The 16989-nt window shown below is 50.8% G+C and overlaps 3 protein-coding genes across 5 annotated transcripts in view; 2 read left to right on the top strand and 1 right to left on the bottom strand.

Moving 5' to 3' along the window:
- Window positions 1-291: 291 nt before the first annotated feature.
- On the bottom strand, window positions 292-3921 carry LOC126573980 (uncharacterized). The gene is made up of 4 exons (XM_050233833.1): window positions 3558-3921; window positions 1124-3456; window positions 762-1045; window positions 292-681 (listed from the first exon to the last, which is right to left on the bottom strand). Exons 1-4 carry the CDS (start codon window positions 3636-3638, stop codon window positions 494-496), a joined length of 2886 nt encoding a protein of 961 aa, XP_050089790.1. The 5' UTR covers window positions 3639-3921; the 3' UTR covers window positions 292-493.
- A 134-nt stretch (window positions 3922-4055) lies between these two features.
- On the top strand, window positions 4056-5245 carry LOC126574392 (PHD finger protein 7-like). The gene is made up of 2 exons (XM_050234579.1): window positions 4056-4253; window positions 4323-5245. The coding sequence occupies exons 1-2, from the start codon at window positions 4056-4058 to the stop codon at window positions 5070-5072; spliced, it is 948 nt and encodes a 315-aa protein (XP_050090536.1). The 3' UTR covers window positions 5073-5245.
- Window positions 5246-5248: 3 nt separating this feature from the next.
- Window positions 5249-16989, top strand: part of LOC126573979 (activated Cdc42 kinase Ack) — a 12547-nt gene continuing 806 nt past the window's right edge. Inside the window, exons 1-7 of one of the 3 annotated variants that reach the window (XM_050233832.1) lie at window positions 5249-5454; window positions 5916-6576; window positions 12996-14118; window positions 14185-14358; window positions 14415-14602; window positions 14670-16686; window positions 16763-16989. The exon at window positions 16763-16989 is cut by the window's right edge and continues 806 nt beyond it. In XM_050233832.1, coding sequence (XP_050089789.1) covers window positions 13004-14118; window positions 14185-14358; window positions 14415-14602; window positions 14670-16686; window positions 16763-16856 — 3588 coding nt within the window. In that variant the 5' untranslated portion in view covers window positions 5249-5454; window positions 5916-6576; window positions 12996-13003 and the 3' untranslated portion in view covers window positions 16857-16989. Of the gene's footprint in view, window positions 5806-5915; window positions 6577-12995; window positions 14119-14184; window positions 14359-14414; window positions 14603-14669; window positions 16687-16762 lie in introns of all 3 variants that reach the window. The other 2 variants (XM_050233831.1, XM_050233829.1) reach the window with 2 other exon arrangements.

Genomic DNA, 16989 nt, shown 5'->3' with positions numbered 1-16989 from the left:
TTATCTACGCAGACATCCCCGGTTTATCTTTGCCACTACTCCCTATCCTTACTTCCGGAGCATGCGAAGAGAAACTGAACCGGTTTTTTTTTGTTGATACGGATGCATTCACCAAACAGCATCCAGTGCTAACCACCTCTTCCCACAGGTTCGATACCCAAAGCCAGCCAGCCACCGGAACAAAGAACCAGAATAAACCAACATTTTCCGTACAATCCTGGAAAAAAGCCCTTCGAAACCAACTGACTTTTTTAAGATCTATAAATCAAGCACAGAGTATATTAAAAGGGATAGTATATTAAACAAAAATTTTATTTCTTACTATCTACAAATGAACGCAGCGAACGCTAAACTATCAATTACACGTTAAAAGTAAACTCTACGTTATTATTTAAAACATATCGAGAACAGCGAATACCGGGGAATAAGATTAAGCTGCGCTTGACACAGCGACAGGGATAGAGCATAATGTAATGTAATGGAATCGAGCGGATTATGGAATCTGGGATCCGCGTGGTGGCGTCCTCCAGATGGCACTCGAGTTCCGCTTTAGCTTGTGGGCATCGATCGAGGGGAACAGTTCGCGCAAATCGGGCGTTGTCGGTTGCACGGAGAACAACCGGTCGATCACCTTCGTGTCCACCCTGGACTGGATCAGCAGTGCTTTACGATATTCCTCCACTGGTAAAGGATAAAAAGAGGCAAAAAAACACTGTTAGAGAGTCGGCTCGGAGCGGGAGACATGGGGCCAGAGCGCTTACCGTTTTTACACCACTCGGGAAGCGGTGGACGTTTGTTCTTCTTGGACGCATCCGCCGGTTCATCCTCGTCCGTCGAATCATCCGTTTCGATCATGTCGAACGTGAATTGCTGGACACGGCGTCCACCAGCTGCCGCTTTCTTCTTCGCAGCTGCGGCAGCAGCCGCTGCTTGCTGCTGCTGTTGACGCAGCTTCTGCTGGTGCATCTGCTTCTGTAGCTTGATTTCAGTATTTTCCTTCATCATCTGGTTCTGCTTCAGTGCTTCCAGTAGTTCGCGATCGATTCTAGAATTTCCAGAAATAACAACAACCATCATTAGTAACCGTGTACCAGGCAGGACCCGTAACATCCTAACAACTTACCGTTGCTGTTCGAGTTGCTTCGCCAGCTCATCCCGCTTCTGATCGGCCAGGGCACGCTGTTCCTCCTGTTGACGGCGCTTTTCGAATTCCTCCAGCTTCCGGGCCTTCTTGACTGCATCGAGGCGTATCTTTTCCTGTTTTTCCTGAAGTAATTTTTGATACTTTTCCTCCTTTTCCCGCCGCAGCCGCTCCATGTGTTCGCGCTTCTCGCGTTCCTTCGCCTCACGCTGCTCCGCCGCTATTCGCTGCTTCTCTTCGCGTTTCTTCTTCTTTTCATCGAGCAGCGAAGACGTGGATGATGCCGCCGAAAGCGTACCACTCGTGGAAGGCGTTCCAGCAGCAGCACGGTCCCAGCTTGGCTCACGCGACAAACTCAAGGGTCCTCTGGCACCGGAACCGGCGTGCGCGGCCCCGGAGTGTGCGTTGTGCTGGTGAAGCATTTTGCTTCGCATCTGCGATATCTTGGAGGCCGAGGAAGCCTTTGTAATTGGCTGCATGGTTATGTTCGGAGTGGTCACCGTGCTTCCTGCCATCGGGCGAGCAGCGTTTGCGGACCGAACTCCGGCCAGCCCGTATCCAGCCGCATCCAATGCAGTGGCGTGCGGAGTTAAAGTAGGCGTGCTGGCGGTTTTCATTATACGACCTACGAGTGGTGTGCCACTCGCTGCCTTCGTCGCTGTGGTGCTACCGAAGGCACACTTTTCGAACGCCTCGATGCGGCTCTTTATGGGGCTTTGCACGCACGGATTAAACAGTTCCTTGTGCTTCTTGCCATTATCGGCCAGTGCTGCCGTGGCGTTGCTGCGAGCCGACCCGAGGGCGTTGCTGCTGGATGATTTTTTTAAAGTTCCAGTCGTGGAAGCCTTCTTTGATTTACCTTCGGTCGTTGCCTTTGAAAATGAAGGTTTTACTGTGGGCAGTACAACGGGCAGTGCCGGTGGAGGTTGTTGCTGTGGCGAGTTCTCTACCACCGAATCATCCTCGGTCATAATACTGGCATTCACCAGATTCTTCCTTTCGGCGGCATTTGGCTCGCTGGAAGAGTCATTCTTCTCTATCACGAACGTTCCATCCTGTACCGAGGGCAGCCCACGATTGTTGCCAGAAGAGGAAGTGGTAATGGCGAACGTTCCATTCGGATCTGCTGTGGACGCCGGTGGTGTTCCCTTTGAAAAGGTCGTGTCCACCAAGTAAGTTCCATTCGCATTCGGTAATCCCATGCCAGGCGACGTTGTTGTTGTGGCCGACGGTGGTGTCCCCTTTGGACAGGCCGTTTCCAACAAATATGTTCCATTTGGATCCGGCATTTCCATGCCAGGTGACGTCGTTACTGTTGTTGAGGCTGGCGGTGGAGTTCCCTTAGGAATGGCCATTTTCTCTAATACCACATTCAGCGACCGTAATGGCGGGTCGGTGGTTATTGTGAACGTGCTCTCTGCCGATTCAACTATCGAGAGTTTTTCCGTTTTAATGCGAACCGGCTCCATTGTGTCACTGTCCGGCTGGATGGTACTCTTGGATTTCGAGACTTTCGGAGGTCGACCACGTCCTCGGCCGGTGCGTGGTGCGGCTGGTTTCGGTGCAGGCATCTTCGGTGGTGGCATTTCTTCATCGGACACAATCTCCACCTTCGGAACCATCGGCTGTATGACCATCAGAGAGGCTTTGCCCAATCGCTCCTCTCCCGCAGAATCACGATGATCGTCGGACGCATTTTTGGGGTTTCCCTCTTTGTTTGTAGCGGTCTCATCGATCGGTGGAACCACGTTGTCCATGCGGTTCATACGATTGGCATCATTTTCCACTTCCATCTCATCGTAACTGGTGGTGGGGGTGGTGGTTTTGTGCAGATTTTTATCCACTAGAGACTTATCATTCGATGAACTGCCACCACTGTTGCTATTAGCAACGGTCGATGAGCGTTCCACTTTTACCTTGATGCTCGCATTTGGGTTGCGCATTTTTTCTACAAGGCTCGGTTCCTTAAGCTTTTCCTGCGCCTTTAGCCGAGCAGTTCGAGACGGCCGCGCAGCCTTTTCAACGGCTGCCACTACCGGTGCTGGCGGCGGTGGCATCGAGGCAACCGTCGCCTCGGGCATCACCTCCTCGGCCACCATCGGTTCATCGCTCGGCGCCACATCCAGCATTCTGTTGGCTGAGCCACGGCTGGAGGCGGTACGTTCGTGATCAAGCACCGTACTGTCGTCGTCCTTGATTTCGCTTTCATCCTTCTCCGAGATTGAAGCATGCCGTTTCGGGCGCTTTTTGTTTTGCACCGGCGTACCCCGCTCAGTTGCCTGCTTTACGCACTGGTTGACCTTTCTTTCGAGCTCCTGCAAAGAAACGAAGGAGCACAACAAAAGAGGACGAGTGTGATGCGCCATCTTCGAGGGACAGCTTCTTCCCGGTTGCCGTCTACCCCGCCTCTCCTTACCTTGAACTCTTCCTCCATGTTTCGCTCCGATTGCAGCGCTTCTCCAATGAAGGAGCTAAACATTTCCATCAGCTCATCCATGGTTTCGTTGAATTCGTTTCTCTTTTGATGCCCAGAGACGCCGATGCACGAGTTGGAAAATGGTCCGTCCCCAAATTACCGCTCACAACACAGCCACAGAAAGGACGCGCTTCAAACGATCGCGGAAACGTAAAATAAAACACCAAACACACGGTTCGCACAAAAAAGGACAGTACACAGCAAAGACAGCAGCACGGTTTGGCGAAAACTACCTGGAAAATGGTGGAAAAACGGAAATTCCGTGCCACTATTGCAATTCTCGACCGTTTTTCGCTGTGCGTGCGCGTTCAAGGGGGCGATTTTGAACGAAAACGGTTTTCTGTTTGACAGCTCGCGGGCATAGGGTGACCCAGGCGAAGACCGTCGATTTTTTCTAGCGGCAGCTGGAACGGAAAAAAAATCACAGTTGTCCAAACGATGATTCCAAACCAAACGTTGTTCAACGTAAGTTATGCCACCGATTCCAAATTTAAGCTCAACGTGCTCAGGACACCGTCTGGCTCGCGTTGCGAAATCTGTCTGCTCTCCGAGTGGAATCCGCTGCGGTACGGTGAATTCATCGAGAAGAAGTACAACAGGGGCACGAACACGTTCCGATGCCACTATTTCTGTTTGGTAAGGCAGGGATCCGGGTTTTGTGTCGATTTCACGGTGCTGATTGAGTTTTCCACCTCTTTTTTCCAGCTTTCCGGCAGTCGTATTGTGCAACGCGGCACAGCCTACTCAGGGATCGCCGGTTTCCTGATACGCGATATACAGGACAGCCTGAAAGAAACGCGCGATAAGATCTGCACGTACTGTGGACAAAAGTCGGCCCCGGTGCTGTGCACTCGGGATGGATGCGACCGATGGTACCATTACGTCTGTGGCTACAAGAACTATTGCGTGACGCAGTTTTGCGGCCAGTTCAACTCGTACTGCCACGAACATTTGCCAGCCGCACAGCAGAAAGTGCATCCTACGGAGGGTATGGCATGTGAGATCTGCTACGACCAGCTACCGGAACCGGGCGATCCGGAATGTAACGGTGTCGCAATCATCCGTGCTTCGTGCAATAGCCAATGCCCGGCGGGAATGTATCACCGGCAGTGTCTGCAGCGGTACGCGTTCACCTCCGGCTACAAATTTCAGTGTCCGAATTGCTACGACAAAAACTTTCACCAATTTGCTGCCCTCTGTGGAATCTTCGTTCCGCAACGGGAAGCCGCCTGGGAGCGGGAGCCGGGCGCATTTAAAGATCTGCACAAACGCCGGTGCACGGCCGTTGGATGTGATAAGGAGAAGAAGAATAAGCGAAGAGGAGTGGTGCCCAGCTTGGTAGGTTGTAAGGTGTGCGGTGGTGCGCTGAAGCACCGGAGCTGTACGAATCTCGCCAACCCCGACTCGTACGTGTGCTCGATTTGCCAGGATGAACAGTTTGTGAAACTACTCTAGACGCGGAATACGAAGAAATTAGGGCATAAAAGGGGTATTGTGGGATAATAAAAGGTGGAAAAACAAAAATTTAAATCCAAATCTGCCGTTCAAACGGACATCGTTGAGCCGCCTTTCCATCTACACCTTGGCCAACAGTAGCTGTCATCGTTGAGCGCACCAACTGCTACCAACCGTGGGCCTCATCCCGTTTTTTTTGTGTTTCGATTTCGGCCGCGGCGGCTGTTGTGCGCTTTTGTGATTTCGTACCGCGGTTTTCGTAATCGTAGCAGCCCCGAGGAAGGGCACCAGCAGCAGCAGCAGCAGCATCGCGGAGCGATCGACAAATATCGTGCAGCCGTCGTGAACAGGAAGATCACAACGCAACGGGTGTGGGATCGTGGTAAGTGCGTGCGTGCCTGGTGGAAGTGCCGTGTTTGTTTTTTCGTGGCCCCTTTGGAAATACGCTCGCGCTCGCTGGTCGCGAAAATATGGGTGACCTCGGGGATTACCCTTTTTTGTGTTCAGTTTGTACGTGTGCCGCCGTGAATGGGGCCAAGTTCTAGTGAAAATCGTAACAACGATCTCCGTCTTATGTGTGGCGCTGTGGAAGGGTGCTTCGATCATCATCCGAGTTAGTATGGCCATCACGGCGCAAAACTTGTTTCGCATCCGCCACCAACTTGCTTGCTTAGATGCAACAACAATTCCGTCGTGTGTCCTTGGTGTCATCTGATGATGAGGGTGGCCGCTGGTAGTATTGTTGGATCGCAGTAACGTGTGTATGATTACAATGCGTGGAATTATTGTGCGACGCCTACTAAACGGAAGGCAGTAAATGAGATTCATATTACTGTTTAATAGCCGTAGCCGTGGTCGGTGATTTCGCAACCGCCAGGAGGCAGTCTAGGAGAGAGGTTACGCTGCGGTTAACGAATCAAATACACCTCCTCCGAAAGGTACAACAAGCGAAGGAAGTGTGCCCAAGAAAGACAACAGGAGGAGAGGCAAAAGGACACAGAAAATCAAAGCGCCAGCAAGAAGGAAGGAAGGCTGTCCGGAGTCCGGACCGTCCAGCGTAGAGCGCCCTTGGAGAAAACCTCAACGCACAACGCTCGGTGCTAGGCCTTAGCGGTGGAAGGAAGTGACCGCTCGCTAGTCCTTGATTGGATTTTTCCTTTTGCACGCGCGAGAGAGACGGCGCGAGGAAGGGAGAAGAACGAACGAGAACGTGCGGCGGTTACCTTTGGGCCTGGTCGAGCTCAAAAACCCACCCGAAGATTGCAAGAAAAGGAAAAAGGTAGACGAAACGACCGACGAGACGAAACGGGTGACGGTACCCCATCATCTGCCGTTGTTTGCTACTTGTGTTACTTTGTGTCACTCTGCTGTTCTCCGTCGTCTCCGGTCCGCTGCCTGGTGTGGTGGCAGCATCTCGCACCCGGACCAGCAGCTGCTACGATCTGGGCACCCGGCGGGTTCCGTCTCAAGAATAAGAAAAGAACAAGATTGATTTCATCGGCCGGTAATGTATTGCCATCTTTTCAAACCCCTTTTCGTTTTTTCGCGAGCGGGCCAGGCAATTTCGGGGCCTTTTGCCTTTTTATTTGCGACTCATCGGCGGACGGACCGCACATATGGTTGCTAGATTGCACCGTTTAACATCCCGGCGACAGCTGCCATCGGGGCGCCACTTGCCACGGGAGGAGTAGGCTACGCCGCACATCGTCTACATCTCAATATGCTGCTGGATTGAATCGAGTTTTTTTATGCTCTTTCCAATGCGCCAAGTTGCCGGGCGGTGAAGCATTTCCACATTATCATCATTGGATATCGCTGGAATCCCGTCGGACACAGGCGGAACGGGAAGCCTTGACCGCTTTCTGCGCAGCCTTCCAGCTTCGCGTCGCTTGCTTGCTCGCTGCCTTGCTCGAGAATGCGATAATGGAGAACGATTTGCTTCCACCCCAGTGCTGCTTCTTGGATACACAAATGAGCATTCCCTCACAGCATTCGTACACACGCCAAGGAATGGGCGCTGCATGAATAAATAAGAAATACGGGCACGGTTCCCTGGGCCACCATCTTCGCCAGGACATGTTCGCCCAGAAGTTCAGCCACCTGCTTATAGCAACGAATGCTGCCTACTACTCTCGTTTGCAAATACTTAGAATTTAGGTCAAGAGTGGTGTCCTGTGTGCATGTTTGGAGTACCCCACACCCCCTGGCCCACTTCAGCAAATACTCTGCTTGCCGCAGGAATTGTTGAGAGTTTATTTATTATTTAAAAAGTAAAAAAAAACTCCATTACTTCTTGCAGAGTTCACCCTCCAAAACGGTGCGTTGCTGAATGCTGCACGCATGCTTTCGAAATAGTAGCCGGGACTCTGGGCATGTAAGGATGTGGCTCTCCGTAGCACAGCGAAGCGAAGCGGACCGGTGGGAAATATTCATCCTGGAGAAGAAGACCCGTAAGAGACAGACCCCCGGGAGTGGTTGTTGTCGCATGATGGTGTTACCCTTTCTTTGTATCCGGATCGAGGAAAAGGTTTTATGTTTCCAGATCGCCCGTTTGGCCTCCCGGAGCAGTTTCTGTTACGCACATTGAATTGGGGTAACCGGAAGTGATACAATTTCAATTCATCACTGCACTGGGTTGGCCATGTGTTACTGGCCTATGGCTCTGCGTGTGCTGCTGCACTGTCTCTTGTCTGGACGATATGTGGAACCATACAAGTGGCATACGGTGCTGGCCATGGCTGAAGCGCCTTCAACACTCTTTGGAAGTGGTTTGAAGAGTGGCGAAGGAACGTGCTTCCAAGCTGCACAGCAACCGAGGAGACTTTATCACTCGTGGATGGTCCGTTGTTATGGATACGTCCTCTCGCCAATGCACGCTGCTGTATGCATCAAATTGCATCCAAAAACACACGCATGAGGAGAAACACTCAGCGACCCTGAGCGGAGTTCGCTGCTCGATCGATCACGAATCGAACGCACCTGCCGCTCGCTCGCTCGATCGTTGATCGCAAAAAGGTGCGCCTGGTCGTCGTTGCTCGTATCGTTTCTGCTTCAAATGGCCAGGCTGCGTGTTCAGCAAGTTTGGTTTTGACCACTGTAAACGATCCGCTTTGGTTTGGGAAGGAGAAAAAGTGACCAAAGATGATGATCGTCGACTAGCGCCGCGATCGCTCGAGTGTCTTGATTTCTCTTTATATTTTCCGTTTTTTTTATCTCACCGATCTGCGCGTGTGTTGTGGCCGTATGTTTACGCGGAGCAGCTCGTCGGGCGGGCAACGGATATGGGCTCCAGGGGTTCCCGGTTTTTTTTATGAGGATCAGTTTTCTGTAAACCGACGTGAAAATTTCGAACCCTGAGACCCAATTTCCCAGGAGAGGGAGGTGAGCGAAGAAAAAAGAGCATTTCGACAAAATTCCAAACAATGATACTAACCGCGCTCTGTTGCTGCTGCTGCTGCTGGTGCTGCAAGTGCTGGAAGATGTTTCGAAACATCTATATGTGCCGCCAGTTTCCCGGACCCCGGTTGGTGGGTTGTTTATCTTTGCTTCGCACATTCTCGTGCCACAACACCACGCAGCAGCACCGTTGACGGTGGCGTTTCGTTCGCATTTTCATCAGAGTTTTCCCTCCCAAAAAGGGCATCAGTCGAGCGCGGTTCACGTCGGTACGTTGCGGTACTACAGTGCGCGCCGTGGAGTGAGCTAATGGGAGGATTTATGTCTGCAATTTACCTCGGGAACACCCACGGTGGTGAGCCGGCAGAGTTTTCACCCTATTTATATCAACTTCTCTCCCCGCAGGGATTGCGCTACCAACTTCAGCTTCACGCCCAAATTTGGATACATTTATGTCTCTTTAATGTCCTCGCGAGAAAGAGAGAGAGGGATTTGGAGTTCTTGTTCCACGATGGTTTCTAAACGTTTGAAAATAGATCCATACATTTCGATAGTCCGGTGGTGGTGGTGCTGTTATTGCTTCTTGCAGCTGCTGCATGCATGAGCCGATGCATGATGATACTGGCCACCACCGGCCGCAACGGCTGCCTTCTGCTCCGTATAATGTCGATCAACATTCTTCTTCGTTTATATTCCACTCAGCGGCTCAGTGGCGTTGCGTTTGCGATCACGATCGTGCACGCGCGCGCGCTGCTATCATCATGATGCATAAACAGCTCATCAACATCAGCCGTGGTCCCGCTTCCTTCCTTTAGAACCGGTAACGGCCAAGGATCGGACGGACACGGAGAATGTTCGTTGACTAGTCTGGCCCAGGGCTTGGGCCTGAGCTGCCCTGGTGTTGTGACAATCGGCGAGTGCACCAAAAAGGGTTGGCAATAGAGTGAGAGAGCGAGGGAACAAGAGAAGATTAATTGTTTAGTCTCCCTTCCACCCTTTGTCAACCGCGCTCTGCATCAACCACTGCGATGATGACAGGTTATTGCGTCAAGCCTCCGAGCTCCGTGCTGCTAGTGGGGGGGGGGCCTCCCCGCTTCGTTGTTGATCCACGTGGTTAGCGAGGTACCTTGGAGGTAGTACCCGCCCCTCCCTGCCAAGGTGGCACTCTGGTCACCTACAGTAAAGTGACGCGGCGACACTTATTACGCATTCTGCTGCTGCTGTTGCTGCTGCTGCTGTGTACCGTCGTCACGTCGATTAAGTAGACTATCCGCCGTAACGAAGGAACTCGAGGCGATCGCGATGAGACACAGAGGAGGGTGTACATCCCCCTCTCAAGTGACGGTGCGATCAGGAGAAGGTGCTGGAATGCATTAGATTTTGAATTATGTTCCGCGTTTCTTAATAATTTACGGAGAAACAAAACAAGTGAATGCTAAATGTGAAAACCACAATTCTATGCCGGATATGTGTTCTAAGAGGGAGATGATTAATCGATCACATGATTCTCCATTGATCACATGATTCGAAGTGGCTTGTCATCAGTAGCCATCAGTTCTTTTTAGCCGTTTCTAATCGATCCACACCGCCACCGCTGTTGCGGCTTTTCTAAAACAAAACTCAACTTTCCTATCACCCCTTGAGCTACTACCGATCGTTTGCTTATCTCTCTCTCGCTGCTCCTTTGCCACCTTCCGGAGATGAAGCGTGAATTGTTGTAGCTACAATCACCAGGTAAAGGCGAAAGGCGTGGTGTATAGGCCCTTGCTCGTTGCTTCGAGCAACAATTGGTTGCAAAAAGGAGTGGTTGGGGGCTGGAAAGTAACAGATGAAAAAAGGAGGAAAAAGATTCAATTATTTCCAATTAGTCTTCTGCCTTTCGCCCGAGAAGGAGAGGTGTGTGTTGTGCGTGTGCCGGGCCGGGCCGGGATCTATTGTTTCCATATTTATCTTTCACTTTCTGGTGTCGTCACGCTTCGCTCGTCTGACGCCATCGCTCGGCTACCGCTGCTCAATTAGTACGCGATCAGGTTAACACGGAATGATCGAACGATCGGGTAGCTTCGTGGGGTTTATGGCCAACTTTTCTTCTACTCCCGCTCACCGACATGCCAACGGGGATCGGATTGGAATTTGGACAGAGAGATTTCAGAGTCATTGCTTTCTCCGACGAATGGCGCTGATGTTATGTTGTTGTTCTGGTTTTTTGGTGAGAGATCTGGGTGTTTGGATTTTTGCAAAACACAACATGTAATCATGGACCATTGATCCCCCCGTCCCAGGTCGTTGTTGTTTGATTCCGATTACTTTCACGATGCCACTGCCCTGTTCGCGCATGTTGTTCACGCATGTTGTGCAAGAAGCCGCTGGGCAGAAGATGTGGTGTTTGTTTCTTTTTTTTTACAGTCTAATTCCTACCCCGGTTGATGATGCGTTCAAATCCAATCTATATCGCAGCGGATGCATGACATCCAACAGAGTATTATTGACCATTCGGCGATCGATCGATGAATGGCGCTCCCGAAACTCTCGTGTGACGTTGAGAGACGGATGTTCCTCGTGTTGATGGATGTGTAGCTGATGATGATGATGATGATGATGTAAGCCACGGTTTTGTACTGCTGCTGCTGCTGCTGGTGCTGCAACAATATGAATTGATTTTCTGCAACCGATCCAATCGGAAGTTGCGTCGATTTCGTCGATCGTAGTGAGCGGTAACTGATGATTTGCAGATTATTAAAGCTGTTGCTTGTCTCTGTTGTTATTCCAGGGGAAAGAGAGCGCAGGATGCAAAAACATAATAAAAAACTACCTTATCCATATTCACGAAATCGAGAGGAGAGAAAGTTGGGATGCACTAAATTATCCCCTCTGGACAGTTATGGAACAGTGGCGAAGCGCGGTGTGCAGCCGTGCCTAGGTGGCGATACATCATTTGAAATGCCGTACAATTTGATCTGCAAAGCACGATAACATTGCCATCACGAACCGTTGCCAGCCAGCCAGCTCCTCTTGTCCAGCGTCAATTGGAGCGCACTAGACAAGTTAGCGTATCAATGGTCCAGCGTATCGTGGTTGTGCATTAATTTGAGCGGGACACTACTATCTGTTGCTCTACTTAATTGGGGAGCTACCAGTGTACACTGGAGTGAGGTGGAGTCAATAAACCGGGACTAGTGAGTCACCATCGTCTTAAATTTTGGGGAGAAACTTCTCCGGATTGTCGTCGAAACGGGCCAAACCCGTGCCTGGTTCATGAGCGAAGTATTTATTAGTATTTTATTCTACTAGTGTGTCACGAAAGTAAGATGAATTGGTACTCTATTTGGTCGTGTGAACGGATTTTTTAATTCTCGTTTTTTTTTAGTTTGTCAGTACTGTGATTGACATTCATACCAAGTTTTACGTTAAAATAATGATTAGTATTTGAGATATGATTTTTTTGTGAAGTACCAAAAACGAATTCTACGAATTCTGTTTATTTATATTTCGGAAGTTTTTGAGCACAGAATTGGCATAAAATTTGGTGTGCAGATAAGTAAAGAATAATGCAGAAAGCCTTTGGTGACTACGCTGAGTTAAATAAAAATGCTTTTGAGTGGTAAAAAGATTTCCATGATTGTAAGGAACGTGTTAAGGACGAAGAACGTCCTAGGTGACCATCGATGTCAATTGACGAAGCCTACGCCCAACAAATAAGAAATTTGGTGTTGCAAAACCGTCGATTAACAACTAGAGACCTTGCTGATGATATTGGCATATTCAGATAATCTGCTAATTACATTTTGATAAATGTTTTGGGCCTCAAACGCGTCAGAACTCGACTGGTACCGTTGGTATCAGTAATTGTCGTTAGTTTTCCGTGACTTTTTCGTCAAAAACTCTTCTCATATCTTTCCAAAACCATCGCATTCACCTGATTTAGCACCATGTGGCTTCTGGCTATTAAAAACGCTGCAAAAACTCCTCCGGGAAAACCGTTTTGACGCGACAGAACCCATTCAAGCCGCTGCGAAGAAGGAGCTGAAGTCCATCCCTAAAGCCATTTTTTTTATGTATTTCTAAAACTGAAAAATTGATTCGCGCAAGTGCATTATATCGAGACGGGATTACTTTGAAGGGGACAAAATTGATTTGGAGGAATAAAACAGGAATTTTCAAAATAAATCGAAATTAGAAGAAGAAGTTTAAGAAATAAAAAGAAAGAGGCCTTTTTTGTGACTAGAGAAACCGTTTGCTTGATACTGTGTGTACGATTTCTTTCCGTTCCTTTGCAATGGCGGGGCCTCTTCGCTTATCTCATTTTGTATGCGGCGCAGCTGCTGATGGGGTGCGGTTCACTGGGTCAGCGTGTGTGCATTCTCCTCCAGGGCCGGAAACTGCGGCCGGTTCTTATTTGAACTGAGGCAACAAACCGGATCCATATACCATTGGCCATCTAATTGTTGTTTACACTGCGCCACACTTGCGGTGCGTCATCGACTCAGCCGTCGACGAAAACTGATGATTTTCGTTCTTTCTTTTCAGCTCCCAAAATGGCTGATCCGGATACCGCGTGGTTAGAGGAGCTGCTTGCGGATGTACAGTTGGAACAGTTTCTACCGCGGATTCGGGATGAGCTGCAGGTGACACGGTTGGCACACTTTGACTACGTGCACGTGGACGATCTGGAGAAGATCGGTCTCGGTAAACCGGGCATACGGCGCCTGCTGGAGGCGGTCAAGAAACGGAAGGCACATCAATGGCGTCGCAACATTCTGTCGAAGCTCATCGGTGGTGGAAAGCAACAACCCCAAAAGAAGTCACAAACCGCGGCCTCGACAGTGGCCGCTGCGACGGAGGAAGTTCCGGCACTGACGTGCCTGATACACGAACGGGACGTTACACTGTCGGTCAAGCTGGGCGATGGTTCGTTCGGTGTGGTACGGCGTGGTGAATGGAACGCACCGGGCAATCACGTCATACCGGTCGCGGTGAAGGTACTGAAGGCGGACACACTCGCACAGCCGGGCGTTATGGAGGACTTCTTCAAGGAGGTGCAAGCGATGCACGCCATGAACCATCCAAATCTAATTCGGCTGCACGGTGTCGTCCTATCGCAACCGATGATGATGGTAACCGAACTGGCGGTCAATGGGTCGCTGTTGGATTTGCTTCGCAAACAGTGCAAACACACACCGCTGCCGATGATCTGGAACTGGTCGGTACAGATTGCGACCGGTATGGCGTACCTGGAGAGTAAACGGTTCCTGCACCGTGACCTGGCGTGCCGTAATGTGCTGTTGGCGACCGGGAACAAGATCAAGATTGGTGACTTTGGGTTGATGCGTGCGTTGCCCCAGCAGGAAGATTGCTACGTGATGACGGAACACAAGAAGGTACCGTTCCCGTGGTGTGCCCCGGAATCGTTGCGCTATCGACAGTTTAGCCACGCGTCCGATACGTGGATGTTTGCTGTTACACTGTGGGAGATGTTTACCTTCGGTGAGGACCCGTGGGTGGGGTTGAATGGGTCACAGATCTTGCGCAAGATTGGCCGAGACGGTGAGCGGTTGCATCATCCGGATGCGTGCCCACCGGATGTGTACCAGCTGATGCTTCAGTGCTGGGATAAGACGCCTTCCGAGCGTCCAACGTTTGCTGCAATCAAGTAAGGTCACCAAGTAATCGATTACTGTAGAACGAGAATGTAACTGGTTTCCATTTGTCTTTGCAGAGAATTCCTCACCGGAGTACCGCCACCGATCTATCGTGCGATTGGGAATTTTAATGCCGAAAACCGATTGGAGGTGCAGCAGGGTGATATGATCGTGATCATCGACGATCGGCCGGAACTACAGTTTCTCAAGGGACAGAACCAGCGTACCTTTGACATTGGAACGTTTCCTAGGTTCGTGGCGGTATTATTTGATGTAGACATATTGTTTAACGTTTTCCATTCCACAGAACTGTTGCTGTCGATGCCAGGAAAACGTCATCCAGTACGATGCCTGGATCGAGTGGTGGCGGATCAGCGGCCATCATCAGCCGACCATTGCATGATTCCTTTCGCCATACGGGCCACGGATCACCGTTTGGTAACTCATGGGGTAATCCCGCTAGCCTGGAAATGGATGGTGAGGTCAAGCTTCGAAGTAAGTTCAGGGTGGAAGGATGCACTCAGTGACATTATCACTAAACTCGTTCCCATTCGATTGGCAGGCAAAACGAAAGATATGGTGAACGTTGACCGGCGTGGCAAGTGTATCTCGGAGCAGTACGTAAAGGAACGCAAGAGCAATGCCTCGAAGCAGTTCTCCTACAACAAACTGGTCAACGAAAGCCACCAGAAACATCACCAACACCAGCAGCAGCAGCTGTTGAAGGATGCCAAAAACCGTCCCCTACGGCCACCGCAGCCACAGAGTAATGGCACTTTGGCGGCCAGTGGCTCGACATCCGAGGGCATTCTAATCGATCTATCATCACCAAACGATGAACCGGAACGTGTCGCAGGTACCGGTAACGCATCGAAGGTGGGATCGTTGAACGCTTTGAATCGACAGGCCATCAGCATACTGGATGAACCAATCGATGTGCCGACCGAGGGTGAGGATCAGTTTTTCACTGCCCCGGAACAGCCTCTACAGCAGGGATCCTTTGAAACGGCAAACCTACAGCAGCATGGCTTGGGGAAGCTGGAACCTCCACCGTATCAGATGCCTCCAAAGTACAGCAATACGTATGGGATCGTGCACGATAGCACGATGAATCTCAGCTACAGTAATGGTAGCATCATGACGACGAACAGCTTTACACCGGAACCGGATCCATTTGCGCCACAGGATCCGGTCGTAACATCGGACTATGAGAGTGGTCCATCCAGTACGGTCAGCGCCAGGGAGCTGATGGCAAGCATTAAAAGGCAGCAAACAATCGAACAAGCTGCACCAGCAGGTGTGGGAACCACTACTATGCTTGCGCCGACCGTCCTACAACAACCGCAACAGCAGCAACAAGCATCATCATCACAGTCGGTGTACGGGAATATCCGAGCATCGGTCTCTAACATTAATGCCAATTATGGGCGGGTAAGCGATTTGGATGAGCTTACTTCGAGCATGCTGGTAACGTTGAACCAAGCGAATGGAATGGGCAGCCCGGTCCAGAATCTCAACGAATCTCTCGAGGTGAACGTAAGCAATACCAGCGGCGCAATCACGAATGGTAGTGGTCTGTTGTCACCGTGCAGTGGAGCAACGGCAGCCGGTGTTCAGCAACTCAACGTGACACCGAAGAAACTGGATAAACAGTTTTTGGCCGACCTGGAGAAGAATCTGTATAAGTACGATTCATCGTCGGCAAACAGCTCTCTGGCGTATGCCACACGCAACAATGCGAAGGAGCTATCCCATGCCAAGTACGACACTACGGCTAATCTGGCAATGAGTCAGTACTACGCCAACCAGGCCAACACGCTGGCATTGGCCGCCTCACTCCAGCATCAGCTGACCCTGTCGCCAAAGAAGCAAAATGTCCAGCCGCAGCAGCAGCAGCAGCAGTCCAGCGGCACCAACGACACCACCAACAGTGTCGTGCAGGAGATGTGGATGGAACGTACGGTTGGTGAATCAACGGCACCCCAGCAATTGTACGGCAACACACAGCACGTGTCGTCCTCACCGCAAAAGTCCCACAATTATGTGGCCCTCTCGAATCGTCCCATCATGGCCCAGGCGGTCGGACATTATGGGTCAACTGTAAGCCTTACGGCGGCAGCTCCCGGGGTTCCGTCCAATATATACAACAGCGTGTACAATGGAAGTATCGCTCCAACTGACCTGTACCAGACGGTGCCAGCGCCAGATTTGTACGATATAGTCGCACCGACACCGGCCTCACTCTACGAACCGGTTCCTTCGCCCCTGCAAGCTCAGCATCAGATTTACAACAACGTGAACCCGGTTACGGGGCAACCCCAACCGTTGGTACCGGCAATCTACGATGAGGTGTCGAATGATTTGGATTTACGGCCGATACGCCCGGCACCGTCGGCGCCACTGTCTAGCCAGCAAATACAGCGCCGCTTGGAGCGAGCACAGCAGGATCAACAGGTGGCCAGTCTGATGCAGGAGCTTGGTGATGAGGCAAGCGAGGACGAGGCACGCAAATCGTTATCAGCTGTCAATTGGGATCATACGCTGGCGGTGCGGCACTTTAAAATTGAAAGGCTTTGTCGGTGAGTTCCAGGTCGCCGAGTGCAACGGTGGCATCAGTATTCAATTAACTGTCTTTTTTCCGCCCCTTTTCTACAGGCTTGGTGTAGCGAATCGAACACGGTGTGAAGAGGCACTGCAAAAAACGGGATGGAGTATTCAACTGGCAGCCACGATACTGCTCGAGACCTGAAACTACTCTTGCTCACTAGGCAACAGACATTGGGCTTCGTGAGCATCATTAGCAACCCCATGGCCTCCGTTCGGGCGTTTTTGAACGCCAAATGGAAGAATCCTCTAGCGTCGCCGCCCCCTTTTTTAGGTGT

The sequence above is a fragment of the Anopheles aquasalis genome, chromosome 3, assembly GCF_943734665.1.
Source record: "Anopheles aquasalis chromosome 3, idAnoAquaMG_Q_19, whole genome shotgun sequence".
Classification (NCBI taxonomy): Eukaryota; Metazoa; Arthropoda; class Insecta; order Diptera; family Culicidae; genus Anopheles; species Anopheles aquasalis.
The sequence above is the reverse complement of the archived record's forward strand: the minus strand, read 5'-3'. Positions and strand labels throughout refer to the sequence as shown.